We start from the raw sequence: 18,985 nt of genomic DNA, 5'->3' as shown, positions 1-18,985 counted from the left end.
TATTATAGCTTTGGTTTAGCCATATAGCCTTGCATTCTACCGTTGAATCCACAGCGTTAGCCGTAATATTTTAATTCTTTAGTGAGCTAATTTAATTTATCTTGATTAATGAAATTTGTTTAATTTCAGTAGATTCGTTGCGATTTGTCCCCATCAATTTAATTGTTTTACCACATTAAAATTCAACTACTGCCCGCGCCAAGCCAATCGTGGTACGTGGCAGCCACCAACCATGGATAGTGGGCACTTGGCAAAGGGAAGGGAAGGGAAATGTCCCCTTCACGTTTAGGGAAAAGCGGCAGAGGAAAAGTGCGAAAGGGGAGAGAGAGAGAGAGGTGTGGAGGCAGGTGTTGCCTAATGGCTTGGGAGGTTATGGCGAGAGCGAAAAAATGTGCCACCGGGAGGTGGCTACGCCAGGAAGAACCCAAAGGGTGCTTATTTTGGAAGGAGGAGGTTATGACGTGGACGGAGGAATGCGCAGCCTGACAGTGGTTCCTCAGGAGGGTGCACCGTTATTTGGCTAAACCAAAGCCATGACAGATTTCGCTGATTCTTGCACTAAGCCGGTAAGCCTAGCTCTGAAAATGATCTCTTTTTTTTTTCTTTTGACCGAGGCCAACGTGGAACTTATGTGAAATAAACATGTGACACCGCAACGTCCGTCGTTCAACTTGAGCCTCGATTTTTCGCTGAGTACAGCAGCAAGCTGCAGTGAAGCCGCCCTGCTGTTGTCTACGGATAGGAAGGAGATGGAACATGGTGACACTAAACGCAGTCTTTCGGTATGAATGAGGCTGCTTTCGAAACGGAAGCGATCACCTTGGGGGAGGGGGAACGTAATACGTACCTTCTGGGCCTTCCTCTTATCGGCCCTCTGGCTCTGGTGGTAGATACGGGAGAAGTTGGACACGATGACTGGCACGGGTAGCGCGATGACGAGCACTCCGCTTAGGGAGCACACGCCACCGACGATCTTGCCCGTGATCGTGTCAGGCACCATGTCCCCGTACCTGCGTGGCGGAAGACCCGACAATGTAGTCACGGGCGCACTTCGAGCCCTGGTCCTAGCGGCAACTGACAGCGCCGTAAAAAGGGCCGTAATCGGCCCGCGGTTGGCCACTCGAGTGAGTATCGACGATACGTCAGTAGGGGGAGGGGTTAACCAAAGACCCTTTTCCCAAGCATTTCTCTAAAAGAAAAAAAAGCCGAAACCCATTATGGAACACACATGTATTTATATTTCAATATCCTTTATTTGTACATAGCGTATATTGCCGCACTTTTTCCAAATTGACGGTTTCAGGTCGCTGCAGGTAAAAAAAGGCCTGAAATAGGAAATTTCAGGTTTAATTGAAGGGATGCTCATTTACGGCATGAAATATCACCGGGATCGGTTGCACAGTAACTCGCTAACCTGAAGTTGGTGCCCGAACACCGACCAGCAGGCAGGAGCGTATAAAACAGACAGTAAATATGAAATGATAGACGGAGATCTGCGAGCTAGTTATAAGAGTATTAAAGAAAGGCAAGCTATATACAATACTATGCACTAACAGGAACAAAAACATGCAAGTGAGGAGTCTATTTAACACGCTCTGCTACTGTGCGCGACTCTCCAGATCTCTGCATTCGACCATGAAACCAACAATGGCACTGGACGATGTGCCTAGGTGGCGCTTGGACTGCGACTTAGTGCGTGTGGCTCGAATGTCGGTAACGAGGCATTGGATACCAATGCTGCGAATACAATCAAGCGATGCCTTGAGCACTGGTGGCGCGACTTTCCCAAAGAAGTGAAGTGAATGTAGCCAGCGGACCTTTGTCAAATATACGCTGCGCGGTGAGATTTGCTCTTTATATTTTTTTTCTGGGCCTGATCCAGGCTGACTGTGACCATCCATTGGAGAGTTCAGTACTCACCATCAAAAATTTCCAGGGCGCGCATATGCCAACCTAAGCGCATAGATGTTATGCGTGCCGACGGTTGCGTTATTTCACATCTACACTTGAGAACAGGCGAATCCTGCTTTTACCTCCACAGATGTGGTATTGAACCAACGACCAATAACACAGCTACGCGGTTTAGTTGCGGCTCGCGTGTCCTGGAGTATCTTTCCCCGATTTTAGACACGCTGCTAATTTAACCGTAATAATTAAACCGAGGTCATAAGCTCGACCTCTTCTCGAAGGCATAGGGGCTCATAGTGACCTCTCACGGGAACAAGCCGCCGCGGTGGCTCAGTGGTTATGGTGCTCGGCTGCTGACCCGAAAGACGCGGGTTCGATCCCGGCCGCGGCGGTTGAATTTCTTTGGAGGAGAAATTCTAGAGGCCCGTGTACTGTGCGATGTCAGTGCACGTTATAGAACCCCAGGCGGTCGAAATTTCCGGAGCCCTCCACTACGGCGTCTCTCATAGCCTTAGTCGCTTTGGGACGTTAAACCCCATAAACCAAACCAAACCTCTCACGGGAACGTGCATTCTAAATACAAATACGCCTATATTGGAGTAAAAAGTGAATAAGCTGCCCTCTAACGCACTCCCTTTTACAAAAGGAAAAGTGCGCTAGAAGAGAGTTTACTCACTTTTTACTCCTTTCTGCTTAGGGTGTGCGTTGCCATCCAGCCACAAAAACACCCTGGACCGTCCGGGAGCACACCGACGTTTCGACACACATAGTGCAGTTAACATTGCAGTACCAGCAACCCTACGCGCCACAGCATCAGATGGTGCTCACGAGTCCCTCTAGGGATATGTGATTAGATATTTTCTCGATGTATTTAGAGAAATAATTACTATGTACGTATCTGTTTACACGCGGATGGTTCAGCGTAGTACTGTTAATGGCATCACGACATATTGGGAACGCTACAAGCCCATCACACATTTTCCGACAGAAGCGTTTGCAGCTTGCAAGCGCTCGGCAGTTTGCGACACCTTGTATACAAGTACATGCATGGCCCCTGCCTCTAAATTCAACTTCTTGCCCTAATTATCACCTTCACGGCGTGGTGAACTTTAAGGTGGCGCACCGACCGGCGTATAACGGCTGACACGCGACTCCGCCCTTATGTACTCATTACTCCTACTTCTCTCTCACATTTTCGCCGAGGAAGCCTTACGCTGAGGATCAACTTTGTAGTTAAGACAGACGTCGAAAAACTGTCGTGCCAGAAATTGTCCCGAGTATTTCTTGTAGCCTTTCTGGCGCTCACTGAAGCGTCATTCTTATAACGCGCATTTCGTTGCGTTAATCCGACGTCGGCAGAACCAAAGCTTCAATTCGCTAACTGAGCAGGGGGGGATGGCCTGGACCAAAGAAATCAGGTCAAGTCAACTCAGCAAAAAGTACAAGAGTCGAACTATGAAAATGCCACCAAGAAGGGAAGGTGCGTATATAGAGGTAGTACGTGATGCACCGACGTTTTTAACGCCATGAGGTCGTTCAAGTGGCGTGCAGTGTCCAACTAACGCGACTGCTCTTATTGGCCGGCTTACAGATGCGGTGTCATGCCTTGGTCCGAAAATAACGTTGCCGGGTAATAACGGCTGTCGATCCGTGTTACGAAAGGGCCAACGTCTGGCGTTTTCGTGCGCGTGCTATAGGACAGGCGCGTTAATGCCTCGACGAGATGATAAATTTCGCGGTCTGCACTGTAGCTGGCACGCGGAGCATCTCTACCCACGAAGAAACACCTTCAGCCTGAATGAGGATGAAAATTACACTATTGTAAATGGTTAACCAGTTAACACAATCACCCTATAGAAATATTTGGTTTCTTAAACATTGAGTCAAGTTTTTTAGAAACTTATTGGGTGTTCTTAGTTGGATACTTCCAGATGTTTTCTTCTATACATTGACAGCTGTCGGAACTGCTTTATCGAGACATCACAGCGACCATCAGCGTCACGTCTTCGGCTCAGGGAAAGGCGTTTTTTTTTTTCAACAGTACTCCTAGATGCTGGCTTTAGCTGACTAGTAAAATCTGCGGAATCTCTTAGTAATTTAGTGTATGTTCAGTTCGTGCTTAGACAAAGCTTGTCATTAACGTCCTGCATTACCGGTGACGTTTGCATACTCCACAATGTATGCATACACCATGCAATATGCATATTGCCTACAGTGTGTCCACATTTCAATAAACACCCTACGTCACTCGAGGTTGAGCTGTGCGCAGGCAGTGACCCCAGCCAGGAATTAACGCCGTAGTTGTACGTCTCAGATCACAGCCTGATAAGAACATACTTTCTAAACATGAATTAGTCTATGTGAGGGCAAAAAGGGAGTGTGTTGTCTTCTCGCTCAGCCCCTTTTAGAGGCGGGGTATTTTGCCCAAGCCCTGGGATAGATTCCTATCATAAAAAATTGGGAATACTTGCGGTTGAGAATGGAAACAAATTCTCTCTTCAAAACGTGCAAATTTTAGCATTTGTGAAAAGGACACTTTTTAGAATTTTAGCATTTTTAGCATTTAACCGACGTTTCAAGCCTCCTCCCATTGATAACGGTATGAAGTTAATGTTGTCTTGAGGATGGGAATATGTCTTCACAGCCGAGAGTATGTGTTCCGTATACTTAATGGTCGAAATGTACCCCGGGATTTGGACAACATACCCTGTCCTTTAAGGGAGTGCGCTATAAGGCAGCTTACTCCCCTTTTTATTCCCAAATAGGCTAATTTGTGTTTGGAGTTCAGGTAAATAAATTCACCAAACGTTTCCCCTCGCGCAAATGCGAATTTCAGCTACAGCGGGAGCGTTAATTTCTGGGTAAGAGCGTGGGATGTCTGTTGCATCTGTGATGCTGTACACTCGCAATGGCGCCATGGGTAAACTCTAGAGTGAATGCTTTTTGTTGAGAGCGTTGAGAGTGTTGGTGTAGTTGAGTGATGTGCTAGCGCCGGAGTATTAGGGTGGTGGTAGGGGTAGGGGTACAGGGTAAGCATGAGCTATGCGCGGTCGCTCATCCTTCCAGAGCTAAGGTCAGCGTCCGGAGTGACGCGCAGACACAACGAGGGAGACGGGAAAGAAAGAATGGAATGACACCCAGTTGGATTCCATGCGCTAGTTACGTTATTAGTGATGTCACTCGTGACGTCACATTGATTTAACCTGCATGCGCGTTACCATGACGTCACTCGTGACGTAATTGTGTCACACCAATCAGTTTATAGCGTTGCAGGTGCTTTTTTGTTTATCCTCTTTCCTCCTCGTAGTCTTTCCCGTTACGCCGACATCGACGCCGTGTAACTGCGTAACTCGGTCTTAAAGCTACCGCCGTGAAAGCGTACTGCATGCTGATGCCGGGAGTCGAACAAAATATAAAGCTACTAGACCATGCAGCGTGGATTTTCTGTCATTATCATGCTCACGCACTGCATGCTTAGTGTCATTGCCAGCGTCATAACCATCATCGGTACTGGCCGAATTCATGCAAGACAGGCTTGTTAACTCGTGTCCCAGGCAGCACAGCATGGGTCACGGAATCGAAAAGTCGAATTTTCGACTGACCTTTTTTTTTCTCTACCCGTGATGCTTTAGTAGTACGAGCGACGTCTCTCTTTTCAGACCCACTAGAATCTACCTCCCTTTGCTCTTTTGGTCGCAATCTACTCTCTGCCTACTTGGCCGCCAGTGCGTACCTACGAGCCACATGCCAAAGAACGTGGCGAACGGTTACAAAGGATATCTGGCGCAAGACCGTGCTGGTGCACGTTAAAGAACCCCTTGTGGTCAAGATTAATCGCGCGCCATCACTATGGCGTGCGTCAGAGCCCATGTGTCGTTGTGGAACGTTATACTACGATACCCTACCCTACCCTACCACCATACCATACCATACCATACCATACCATACCATACCATACCATACCATACCATACCATACCATACCATACCATACCATACCATACCATACCATACCATACCATACCATACCACACCACACCACACCACTCCATACCATACCACACCATACCATACCATACCATACGATACAATACCCTACCTTAACCTACCATACCATACCATACCATACCATACCATACCATACCATACCATACCATACCATACCATACCATACCATATCATATCATACCTTACCCTATCCGCCCTATGCTACCACATCATACCATACCATACTCTGCCTTACCCTACCATGCCCTACCGTACCTTACCGTACCCAACAATAGCATAGCACACCATACCATACCATGGTCACAGCCTGGCTCGAACTAGATTGACACCGCAAATAAAGATTTCAAGCTTGAGATCCTAGCGCTCGGCGAGGATGCATCTCAAGTTGCTCCTCAAGCTGCTATAAAAAACGCGCCTAAGGTAGCAGCGCGTGCTTGCTCTATTAACACGCGCGTGAGCAGAGAGAAGGACAGTTTCTTTCTCCGCGCAGCATCTGGCAGGGTGACGCTGTACCGAGCTAAGCGACAATTTCTAGCCGCAATGAGCAAGAGGGAAAGAGAGAGAACGCGCAGCTCTCTCTAGTGGCATCAAGCGCCGTGACAGCGACCGTACAAATTACGTCAAGCGAAGAGGCAACGCCGATTTTGTCTGCCCGCATTGCTAGTGCCACGCGGAGAAAGGATCTTCTTCAGGGAGCCTACCAGGCACACCGCGCAACAATTTGGATGGGCTCCAGTTTCCACAATGAGCCCGTCCGTGTCCAAAGGGAGCACGCTGTTCAGTCTCCCTTGGAACTACGGCTTGATGGAACGCCGCGAACAAGCGCTGCATCAGGGCATGTCTAGTGAGTCGTTCAGTGTTAACGAATTTCCATACATCTGGAAGCCTGCGGAACGGTGAGATCAAAGTTAAGTGATCCTGTTCGTTGAGCACTGCGCCTTAGGTACCTACATATATAGACACTGAATATAGCCTCACTTTTCGTACAGCCAATGGAGCAAGAATCACCGAGATCTCCGAGTGTCTTATATATTTAAGGCTAAAGCTTTTAATGACTCATACTGTCGTCCGTTAACAAAGCGTTTCACACGTATTTAACTCGGGAACTAAAAAAGATAGAAGAAAACCAATAGTTGCTTCAGATAGAGGAGGGAAAAATGAACCTAGAAGCCAAGTTTCATGACTGTAGGTTAACTGCATAATTATTTATAACCAAAAATGACGAAATTGCGTTAAAATAGCGCGGACGTCGATGTAGTCACGGGAAGATATGACGTAACATCCACCAGAAGTCGTCACGGCATAGTGAAAACTGTCACAAAATGGTCGGTAAAACGTCGGATTTATGTCAAATTAGATGGAGAAATGTGTAATCAAGCGCGATTAACATTTAAGATTCCCGAAAGATGTACAATTTGGGTATAGATATAGCCACGGGAACGGTGTGACGTCACATCCATCGGAAGTTGTCACGGCATAGTGTCCTCGGGTTTCTCCTCTCAACACTTTAGTTGCCAAAGTGTCCACGCAATTTTTTGTCTTCTCATTTCAACTCCTTACACTTCTATTAGTTGCCGTCGTTGCTCAACATAATGGCCGCTAAACTCGAGCTAAAGATTTAAACGTTTGCAGTGCATAGTTTGCATAGTCTAGCCAACAAAAACGTTTAGTATGAAGTGTCACATCACCCACCTGAGGTGCCCCTTAACATTTTGACAGCCCTGGGCGGCTGATTTCGGTTCCGAAAGTTGTCGGGGGTAATCTCTAAGTCTTCAATTTTAGACTGAACAAATAGCGGGACCCAGATCTGAAGCTCCGACTTCCATCAGGCCTACCACGACGAGAAGAAACTTTGCTGTGTCGCCTCTGGCTTGGTGTAGCTTTCATCAACCATTACTCATTCTTAATCGGTATTGCTGATAGCCCTGCATGTGCCATCTGCGGGCATGACGAGACTGTAAATCAACATTCTTTGTGACTGCCCGAAAGGCAGTCTCTCAGCCGTGCGCTGGAGCGCCTAGATCCACGCCCACTGACGGAAATGAAGATTCTCGGCCACTGGCCGCGGCGATCGTCAGCGGTGAAGGCCTCCAAGGCACTGCTCCGCTTCTTGAGAACTTCTGGCCTGCACGATAGGCTGTCACTTCAGCGAACATTGACTTTTTAGAGTGACCTCGATTTTCTGCTACTCTCCTTTCTCTTTCTTTTTTCTATCCCCTCAATCCTTTCCCCCCGTGTAGAGTAGCAAACCGATTATTTGTCCGGTTAATCTCCCTGCCTTTCCTCTTCTACCTCCTCCTCCTCCAAAGATGGGGTCTACGAAAAATTTTTCTACAGGCACGATTCAACAGCACTGGTCGTCCCCAACGGTGAGGCCAACGCTGGTGATGGACATTAGCGTCATTAGGTGATGGACATTAGGCAGTAATGATAGATAACAAAATAGAAAGGTGAATTTCAAAAGCCACCTTTTCAAAATATGGGCCGAGAGAATAGAAGCGATGTTTTCACGGACTACAAAGAGAGATTTAAACTGAAAAGGGCCTAACAGGATGTAGAGCTACCATAAATATAAAAAGAGAACTTCCCCTATATATAGTACTCGAAAAGCCGAACAGCCTTTAAAGGGACGGAAATTACAGAAAAAGCAAGAGCCACGCTTCTGAAATCATACTTGAGGATTAATCGTTGACCACGCAATAATAAAACATACACTTCTGTATTCTTCCAGTATTTCTTCATCTATCCGGAAAAGAAAACGCCCATGGTTTGCGGACGCCCTTGATTCCGATATGCCGTTCGGCATATCCCTGTACGGACAGAGTAGGCTGCGCAGCATGACCGTCAGAGCTAAAATGAATGCACATAGACCCACAGACGAGGCTGGCTCTGTTGCCAAGACCAAAAAATTTTCCATACATTCAAGGATGTTCGAAAATGTTTCATTAAGAACCTCCGCTCAACTCGTCGACGTGTACAATCCTGGATCGTGACGTTGTGCTAATTTGCGCTGCAAAAAACCTTTATGAAAGGAAAGAAGCGAACTGGCCCCGCTCTAAAATGTCAACGCGAACTCCGTATGGTCACGTGCGAACACGCATGACGACTGGGGTGGCCACGCTATAGTGTACTATAGCCACGCGACATGGCTCAGTGGCTATGGTGCTCGGCTGCTGTCCCGAAAGACGCGGGTTCGATCCCGGCCGTGGCGGTTGAATTTCTTTGGAGGAGAAATTCGAGGCCAGTGTACTGTGCGATGTCAGTGCACGTTAAAGAACCCCAGGTGGTCGAAATTTCCGGAGCCCTCCACTACGGCGTCTCTCATAGCCTTAGTCGCTTTGGGACGTTAAACCCCATAAACTAAACTAAACTAAACAACTCTCCAAGCCGCCAGACGATGCAAGCGCAGAGCTTGTGGGGTTGGTTGGTTGGTTGGTTGGTTTATGGGGTTTAACGTCCCAAAGCGACTAAGGCTATGAGAGACGCCGTAGTGGAGGGCTCCGGAAATTTCGACCACCTGGGGTTCTTTAACGTGCACTGACATCGCATAGTACACGGGCCTCTAGAATTTCTCCTCCAAAGAAATTCCAGCCGCCGCGGCCGGGATCGAACCCGCGTCTTTTTGGGTCAGCAGCCGAGCACCATAGCCACTAAGCCACCACGGCGGCGCTTGTGGGGTTCGCTGATGAACTGGTTCGTGGTAGCGATTTTCATGTAGTTAGAAATCATGCATTTGCGTAATTTTGAATGTTGGCTTGAACATGGACCTTCTGCCAGAAACTGACATTTGTGAAAATACGAAGTGTATAAAAACGCAGTCTGAAGCACTGACCAATAACCAGGGCGAGTGAATGAATAAGTTATGATTATTTTATTCGGAAAGTCTTTTGTGGCCAAACGCGTATTAAACGCAAAGGAGTTCTGTAAATAAAAAAATGCAAGTATAATGGACGCTAATGAGCTGAAGCAGTGGAATTCTTTAGAATGGAAAATCGAGCGTGAACCAAAAAAGAACTTTTTCTTTTCAGCTACAAAGCAGAATCAGAAGTTCGTTTGGCCACTTACACATGCGTGACAGCAATGGTATGCCATGAAGCATCGAGTATAAGATTAGCAGAGAAGTCGTCGTAGAATTCACTTAGATTTCAACACCAGCCACATCCCGGCAGAAGGATTGCTTCTTTCAAACAGTGTGATTCCGTGTTAAAAAAAAAAAAAAGATGCAGCGGCATGATGCGGGAAGTCATTCGTAAAAAGATGGCGCAAGGAGACACATGGACGCAAGAAGCTGGCGAGTAGGGAGAGCTATGAGAAGGTGGTATTGAAAATCGGTGTGGCATGCAAAGGATATTGAAAATGGTGCGACGAGTAGTGCGTGTGCGAACTCGCGAACTGGGCGCAGGAAGCGCGTTATTCAGTGCTCCAAATGTCGGCGAGCACAGTGCTTCCTTGACGCCACTCTTCTGAAGTCTTAACCCTGCCTAAAGCGCTCTGTGGTGAACATATTACGGGTAAATCCGTTTTAAGGCTCTTTGCTCTTTGTAACGGGGAAGTGGTCGGTGAGTGCCCACCTTTTCAGGGAACAATCGAGGTTTAGTTGTAGGTCAAGAGCGTGCGAGAGTTCGAGAAGTTCATGGTTTTAAAGGATACGTGAATTGGAATGTGTCATTGCCTATCTGGGGTAGATTTGCTGCTAAACTTGCAGTGTGCTTACCTAAAAGAATTCGAACTTATGAAAGTTAGTATTAGAGTGCCGAAAGGGTGCCCTTTTTATATTGGAGCTACTATTAATATCATCACTGATACACACATACACACATGCGTGTATGTATATACATATGGTTGAGGTTAACGTTCCAAAGCGACTCAGGCTATGAGGGGCGACGTAGTGAAGGGCTCCGGAAATTTCGACCACCTGGGGTTCTTTAACGTGCACTGACATCGCACAGTACACGGGCCTCTAGAATTTCGCCTCCATCGAAATTCGATTGCGGAGGCCGGGATCGAACCCGCGTCTTTCGGGTAAGCAGCCGAGCGCCATAATCCATGTTTTTCAGCACGGCGTATGGTGTCATTCATTAAGTATGCGCGACGTCGCTTATATCATGACTTTCGTCAGTTTACCATGAATTTCTATGGTTTTGCTTGATTTCAACTGGCTTATCTTGGTTTATATATCATGTGATGTAATTTTGTGTGATATCGCATAACTTTAGACCTGTACTGAAGTAGAATTGGTCGTTCGCTACATTCACAGATCTGTGTGAGTCCTCATATGAATCCTGGCGCAGTGGTGCAGCGGTTAAAGCGATGCGCCACTGCCCTGCGATGACAGGTGCTGCCATCGGCGGGGCTTGTGAGACCAAGTTTGCTCTTCGCGAGGAAGCTCTCACGACTGATAAAACCTCCGTATTCTACTGCGCAAAAATCCCCGCTTTCGCACTGATTCCAAAGCAGTAAACATTCTCTGCAATTTTTTTTTTCTGACCAGGTGACCATTCCAGAGTCGCGCACACATTTGCAAGAAATAAACTGAATCGAATATAACTCTTTCGTCGTTGAGCAAGTAGGAAGTAATAAAATAACTTGAAAAAACGGTAAGCCATAAGCGTCGCTCTGATAAACCCAGCTGCATAGAGGCGATAGCCAATGACCCAGCCTGGTGCTTTGGTAACGCTCTCTTCCGAGGCGAGCCGCGGCGCTAACCGCGGTGGACAGCGCCGTCAGCACCGTTCCTGTACCGTTCTTGCCCCGCGCAGCGCCGCGGAGGGAGGGGGGGGGGGGGGGGGGGTGGCGCACCCATACAGCGGCACTCTTGGAGTGGACCCGCGTATACACATCGGAGTGCGCCGCCCTTCTTGGCTGTGCCCGAGGTGGTGGTGGTGGCGGTGGGTGCGCGCGTGGGTCCGACGGGGCACGGACCGTGCGGCCCGCATCGAGCGTTCAAAAAGATCGATCCACCGCCGCCGCCGCCGGAGGGAGGTCGGCGACGAGAGGGGCTCCCGTTGTAGGAAAGCGAACTGCCGCTGCCCCGGTAGAGCGCACCCCTCCCCCACTCTCCAAGGTCGCGCCAGCTTGAGCCGCAACTGCGCGTCCAATTGCGGCTACGCACGCTCGGGCTCCCTTCTACACGACGCAGCGGGGGCAGGTATCGAGCGGCGGACCATTCCGGCCCATGGCTGCTGCTGGCCAGGCGGCGGGAGAGGAGGAGGAGGAGAAGGTTTCATGAACAGTTCCATGCAGCTTGTGCAGTGGGTGGGATGTGAGCAACAGGAACATGTGACACAATGGCAACGGCCAGACGCTTTTGTGGCTGCCATGCTGAGAACGTGCACGGGTATTTAGGAGGTTACACACGTTTTGCTTAACCAAATAGAGCTATTAAAGCGATAGCGTTAAGCAGCTCGTGTCGCAGAAAAGCCGCCGTCGGCGTCACTGACCGATGCGAAAAATCTGCAGAAAATCCCCACAGAAGCAACCTAGGAGCTGCCTAGGTCACTTAACTTTGTGGCGTCATCGCAAACTGTCTAGCGGATTGTGAGCAAACTGCACACTGTGGCAGGTGGCAGTTAAATAAATGATTGGTCGCGAGAGGTTGCTCAGAAAGAGCAACCTGGTTCGCACAAGCACCACTGGCGGCAGCACCTGCCATCGAGAGCCAGTGGTGCATTACTTAACCGCTGCACCACCGTGCAAGGAGTGGTATGAGGGCTCGCAGGGATTTATGAATGTTAAGTAGAGGAGGACCAACTCGGCATATATGGGCATTAACCCATTAACGTTATCGCGTCATACCCTTAAGGCGGAGCTTAAGCATCCCGTCCATTTTTTTCGTTGCGAGTACCAGCCACCTAGACATCGAGTTAAGGCAGTGAGGCTGCCAGATTGGCGAGCAGAGAGCTTCAGCAGAATGTGCACAAATTGCGAATACTCCTAGGGCGGTTCTGCGAGAGCGGCTGCTTTAGTCGCACGCGTCAGCAGAACTACGAAGCCAACGCGTCAAAATTAGGCCACGTCGAAGTCGTTTGCTGTCGCGAGCCTTGCTCCCAGTTGTAAACAAGGTTCCAAGTGGGCAGATAACAGAATGTGAGAAAAGTTAAGGACGCGTCCCACCATTCTCGAATGTTATGAAATGCCTGAAGGATCTGAATCTCTGCTTGCGTTCTGCGCATCGACATTCTCACCACGGTGATGCTTTGACACTCTGTTCGTCACTTTTTTAGGACGGAAAGCTGGGCGAGTTGGTTTTCAATTCTACTAGCCATACTGGCACAGCGCGAAAGACAGACACAAGGGAATGTGGGACTACACGGAGCCCAGTATGTGGAATCTGCAGGCTGATCAGGGTGTGCACTCTCCTTCCCGGGTGAAAGTAACAGGAACGGCTACTTCTCATTTAATGAGCAGTGAATAGGTAAGTAGAGCGCACAACGTCGTAAATTGACCCTTCATGACGGTGCATCTATCCTCTAACACAACGGGCCCTTTCTGTGCACGCGCATCTATATCCTCTATTTACATCCAATAAAAGCCATATTCCGCCCACCCATCCATCGCAAATCTCTAAGTACGCGCCAATCGCATTCATCTTACAATTGCAAAAAGGGACGCTTACCACTGATAACCTCAGGCATCGTCTTCCAGACCTGCCTCAACCCAAAACGGGCAAAGAATGCGGGAATCGTACTCCAGCATTATTCAGAATTCGGACTTGCTTCCCCAACCAGCAGCGACTCCAGTGCAATTTCATATACATTTGACTGGTGTCAAACACTAAAAGTCACCATCGAAAGACCACCCCCTCTCCTCCGCCCCTCTCAAGATGGTTCAAAGTAAGTATCTTTAGATATAAAATGATCTCTCTTATAAACAACGTGAAATGTTCGCACATTTAATATAGTTCCACTTTACTTGACTAGTTCTGTGTGTTGAATAGTCGGTAAAAGGGCAAATATGCATGAAGCGACCGGTGTAGAGAGGCCTACGTGGCAATATAGTAGTACCCAGAGGAGCAGGACGCATTCGTTGCCGCTGGGGTCAGAGAATATGAATTGCTTTCGGCGATAAAATGGAAATCGTTTGGTATATTGGTTTATTGGAGTTTAACGTCCCAAAGCAACTAAGGCTATGAGGGACGCCGTAGTGAAGGGCTGCGGAAATTTCGACCACCTGGGGTTCTTTAACGTGCACTGACATCGCACAGTACATGGGCCTCTAGAATTTCGCCTCCATCGAAATTCGACCGCCGCGGCCGGGATCGAACCCGCGTCAGCAGGTCAGCAGCCGAGCGCCATAACCACTGAGCCACCGCGGCGGCCAAAAGTGAGAATCATCAGAGTTTTGGGGCAGGGCGATAAACAGGCGGAAGGCGCGAGAGCAATGCGTCTCTCTCCAAGCAAACAGTTTACTCAATCGTGAAGAATACAGGAATTGCAGACAAGCATACCCCTGTCGACATTCACGAGAAACGTTTCCGATTCCGTCAAGCCAGCTACACAGACTTTCGGGCTGCGCTTTTTTTTGTGGCTGCTGGACGCACCCGCGAGTCAAGCGGTCGGGCATAGCTGGGCGAGGGGTCATTAGCTTCTCACGGGGATATCGGAAGTAGTGACGGTAGCGAGACGGATGCGAAGATTCCCTCGGAGAGAGTCGAGATGTCTTCTGGATTTGGACAGCTCCGCGAGATGTAGTTAGTGAATGCCGCGCTAAGCTTATCCCGCGGAAGAGCTTAGTGCAAAGGACGCAACGTGCACGGGAGAACCCGTTGCACAATGCCGCCATTATCGGTGCGGGCAAACGCCCGCCACCGAAGTCGTACATTCTAAACAGAAAGGAATAAAAAGGAAGTGAGCTGTCTTCTAGTGCACTTCCTTTTATAAAAGGTAGTGCGCTAAAGGACAGCTTACTCTCTTATTACCCTCGTACATGCGTATTCGGGTTTAGAGTGTGCCCACACCTAAGCGGTTAAGTCAGAAGCCCTTCTTATGTAGCCTTCTTCTTCCGAGGATTCCCTTGTTGATGCTTTGTAGCAAGGTGGTCCATTCTGAGTATTATATAATATCCGCGTTTAAACGCGTTGTCTTTCTCCTTTGTTTTTTTTAGTATAGACACCTCCGTGGTTAGCAAGCGATGAAGCCGCTCCCGCAGAGAGGGGTGGAGGGCCATCCCATATCCCCACGCCCTGTAATTAGAACTTCTCATCAGAGAACGCGCCAAACAACTTGTTGTGATTTTAGGCCACGGCGATATCGGCATCAGTGAGGTCTGGTTCACTCGATTTAAGGCACGGCATGGTGTTTTCTTTAGGCAAATCTCAGGGGACCGCGAAAGCGTTAACGAAGCTGTCGTCTCCGAGTCGCAGACAAGGACGGGGAGCTTCGGGAAGTTTTATTGCAAGCGCCCTTTTATTTTTGTGCCCCTCTCATTATTACTCAGGTAGTGTACTTCGGATACAACTGAAGATTCTTTTTTTTTTTCTGAATCACGCCACCCTGTTTTAAGAAGCTTTTATTGTATTAAAATACTTCCCCCCAAAGCCTGCGGACTACGCTACAGCGTTGTGCTGCAGTGTAGGGTTACCTGCGCACTGCGGCATCGTAGGCAATGATCACGCTGACGGTGCAGCAAAAGCTGTGCCGGGTGGTTCGAACGAGATCAGTGGCTACTATGGCCTGGATCTCGCAACGCTCTCTGCGATGTGACCCGAACCCTCAAAGACGCCCCTGCATCGCATCGACCCCGCTTATAACTGGCACATGCCGCGCAACCTAGATAAGCGTGACCGCACTTGCCTTCACCGGATTCACCTAGATGTATACAGTACACCAATTATTTTCTCCCCGAAAGCCGACTCTCCAGCGATGCTGTGTGCCCCAGATACGGCGTGCGTGAAAACTGCAGCTGTTGTAACTTTACAGCATTCGGCAGCGCATCGAAAATTGCATTACGTCTCAGACAGGACTGCGCCCTCTACATGGCGGATCTACCTGGTTTCTGGCGTGACGCAGCTTCGACGTTACGTGAAACGAAAGGCCTCTGAAGCTTTCTTTTAAGAAGGTTAGTCTCATAGGTACCTTGTGAAAATTTTGTGCGCGTTTGTGTATGGGCGAGAGTATTGTGTGCATATTTTTTGTTTCATTTTTTTTCACCCTCATCTTGAGTATAGCCTGCCAGGTAAACTACCAGGAAAACATCTCCCGTAATCATTAAAGATTTCCTCTTTTTCACTCTTGCAATGAGAGAAGTGATGAAGAGAGCGAAATACCTCATCAGCGACGTGCGCGCTTGCAAGCCGAGCTTTCGGATTTCAAATGTTGCAGCTGGGGCTGAAATTGCGGATCCGCTGCACTTTCCAGAAAAACGCGGCTCATATGGGAAGGCATTCGCACAACCAACGTGGCAGATACCGCTGACTCCAGTGACGCCTTAGAGCCACTTACTACCACTACAAGCAATGATACTGTTTACAGCTTCATGCCCTGAAAACAGCGCTACATTTACTACGTCGAAGCGTCTTTTTTTTTGTTTTTTTGAATCCATCTTCCAAGAGGCGTTGAAGCACCTTATGTTGATGGGAACAATAGCTTTAAAACGCCACTAAGTGATCCCGAAGAAAGCAGCTGTGAAGAACACCGAAGCAAACGCAGCTCAGACAGAGGCGAATTTTTTTTTCCACTCTTTTAAAGATTGGCTGCGCATTGTTCGGGAGCAGTCATATAACTGCGGAGAAAAAAAATATACATGCTACATTTAGGGACAAGTTCCATTCAAGAAGGCAAAGATTGCGTGCTTCATTTACGCCTATACTTGCATACGTCGCGGACAATACCCGTACAGTACAAATGGAACTGGGCTGAAGCCCATGACTCTAACAAGAAAATCTACAAATCAAGAGAGCAGCGGAAATCGAGTGAGCTAAAAAAAAATAATGAGGCGATCAGACATCCAATGCGACAATTCTATAAAAGCATTTAGATGCACTCTTGATGATTACTTTGATGTGCTCTAAGCGGAGGCTTCGCACACATGTCGGAATTTTTCTCGAAGGCGAAGGTGGGCGCGGTGGGTCGAGGGCGGCGGTCAGTTGGTGGGAAGCTGCCTAGACAGGGGGCGGGGTGACGAGCAGGTGACTGAAGGGTGATGCTTCTGGAAGGCAGCAGGCTTTCGCAGTAAAAGTACCCACCCAGCCCGTTCAACCACCAGGGAAACCGTCCTGCGGCCCTCCTGGTTAGCACGTCAAAGGCATGCTTGGCTCGGAAAATATGTAACTACTATCCAGATAGCAATCAGCTAAGTGCAAATCACAGTTATTCCCTCATCTAAGAATACGGTACACGTCAGCAGCTGGCCAGATGGAGCACTGTCCGTGACGCGTGCCAGCGCTTCCGCCTTTGAGGTGACTTACGTATGCATGGAACGCCTGACACGCCACAGCCGGCACCTTCTCACCCTCTCTCCAGAAATAGGATTCGAGCGCGGAACGTCCGTCTCGCGGGCCTTTGGCACGCGAACATCTGTCGCCGAGCGGATTCGGCTGTCGCCAGGCAGCTGGCGATTCAATGACGGACATACATGCCTACGAATGTCGTTCTCTTTTTACGGCTTCTGCTTCGAAAACTGGAGGATCAATCATTCGCCACTCTCTGAAACATGTGTTCGTAACGTATCTTCCGCTAGCTAATATAAACATGTGAAGTCGCCGACAAAGACATTTAAGCTCCGCCTTAATGGTGTGACGTGACAGCGTAATGGGTTCATTCCCGTATATATGCAGAATTGGTCATTCTGTACTTAACATTCATAGAGCTCTGGGAATCCTCACATCACTTCTGGCGCAGTGGTGCAGTGGTTAAGCGATGCGCGCCGCTTCCTTGGGATGGCAGGTGCTGCCACCGGTGGGCATTGTGCGACCCAGTTTGCTCTTTCCAATCGACCATTCGTTACTTTAACTACCACCTGCCATGGGTGGCAGTTCGCTCACTATTCGGTAGGCAGGTAATGATGACGCCATAAGGTCACGTGACCTGAGTGGCCCGCCGACCTCCTAGGCTGCTCCCCCTGGGATTTTTCGTGTACTTTTCGCTCACGATGAACGACGACGACGCCAATGCCAAATTCTCTGCGACACGAGCTCCTTAATGCTACTGCGTTAAAAATGCTTGGAGGGACTCATGACTAACGCAGCTCCTAGTCGCTTCTGTCTTCGGCAAGTATGGTTGCTCATAAATGTACAGCAACTAGCAATGTGGACACGTGCCTTTCCACGCGGGCATGTATTAAATCTTTGCGTGTAATGCGTGCTAGCCGTACCCTACACTACGTCATGTTCACGCCCCGTGTGTGCGTGGGCATGTTCATCATTCCCAGAACATCACGTGCGGCTTACTGTGCCATAAAACAGACAACCCTCGTCTCCACTCAGCATCTCTTTCTGTCCCTCCCTCTTTCGCTCGCCCAGCGTGGAAAAGCAGAGCAGACGAAAAGTCCGGACCACCTCTCCGCTCTCACCAATCGCATCATGCACGCTGAAAAGAGGTACAGTGACGTCACATGCCCCAGAATTTAGTGCGAAAACAAATACGCACGCATTGCAAGCATTTCTGTGTAGTTAGATGCTGCATGCAGGTGGGTTATCTTTATCTGTTCATATAAAGACCTACTGACTACTTCTAAGCTAACAATGCCACCGTGGTGGCTCATTGATGGTGCCCGGCTGATGACCCGAGAACGCGGGGCTCGATCCCGTCCGCGGTGATTACATTTCGACGGAGGCGAAATGTTGGATTCCCGCGTACTGTGCGATGTCAGTGCACGTTAAAGAACATCGACTGTCTGAAATTATCAGGAGCCCGCCACTATGGCGTCCCCATAGCCGTAGCCGCATTGGGGGGGTCGTTTAATTGTATAAAACTAACACCCTTTCAGCAAACAGATGACACAGCGGCTTATCAAATGCGCCCATGGAGCTAGCTACCTTGCCGAACCTGGGTATAACTTAGCCAGTATCATAGCTAGTCTCATCATGCATGACATTGCGATTTTGCGAATTGGTTGAGATTAATGACCTAAGG

General features: G+C 48.7%; 1 protein-coding gene across 5 annotated transcripts in view; it reads right to left on the bottom strand.

The window, feature by feature from the left end:
- Positions 1-18,985, bottom strand: part of Shal (Potassium voltage-gated channel protein Shal) — a 186,651-nt gene that overhangs the window by 25,295 nt on the left and 142,371 nt on the right. For all 5 annotated transcript variants that reach the window (XM_089570860.1, XM_089570861.1, XM_089570862.1 and 2 more), the window contains exon 2: positions 848-1,010. In XM_089570860.1, the coding sequence (XP_089426986.1) occupies positions 848-1,010 (163 nt within the window). The remainder of the gene's footprint in view (positions 1-847; positions 1,011-18,985) is intronic.

The sequence above is a fragment of the Amblyomma mixtum genome, chromosome 2 (genome assembly GCF_055824585.1).
Source record: "Amblyomma mixtum isolate Tamu chromosome 2, ASM5582458v1, whole genome shotgun sequence".
Taxonomy (NCBI): Eukaryota; Metazoa; Arthropoda; class Arachnida; order Ixodida; family Ixodidae; genus Amblyomma; species Amblyomma mixtum.
Note: the sequence above shows the minus strand (reverse complement) of the source record. Positions and strands in the feature narration are given on the sequence as shown.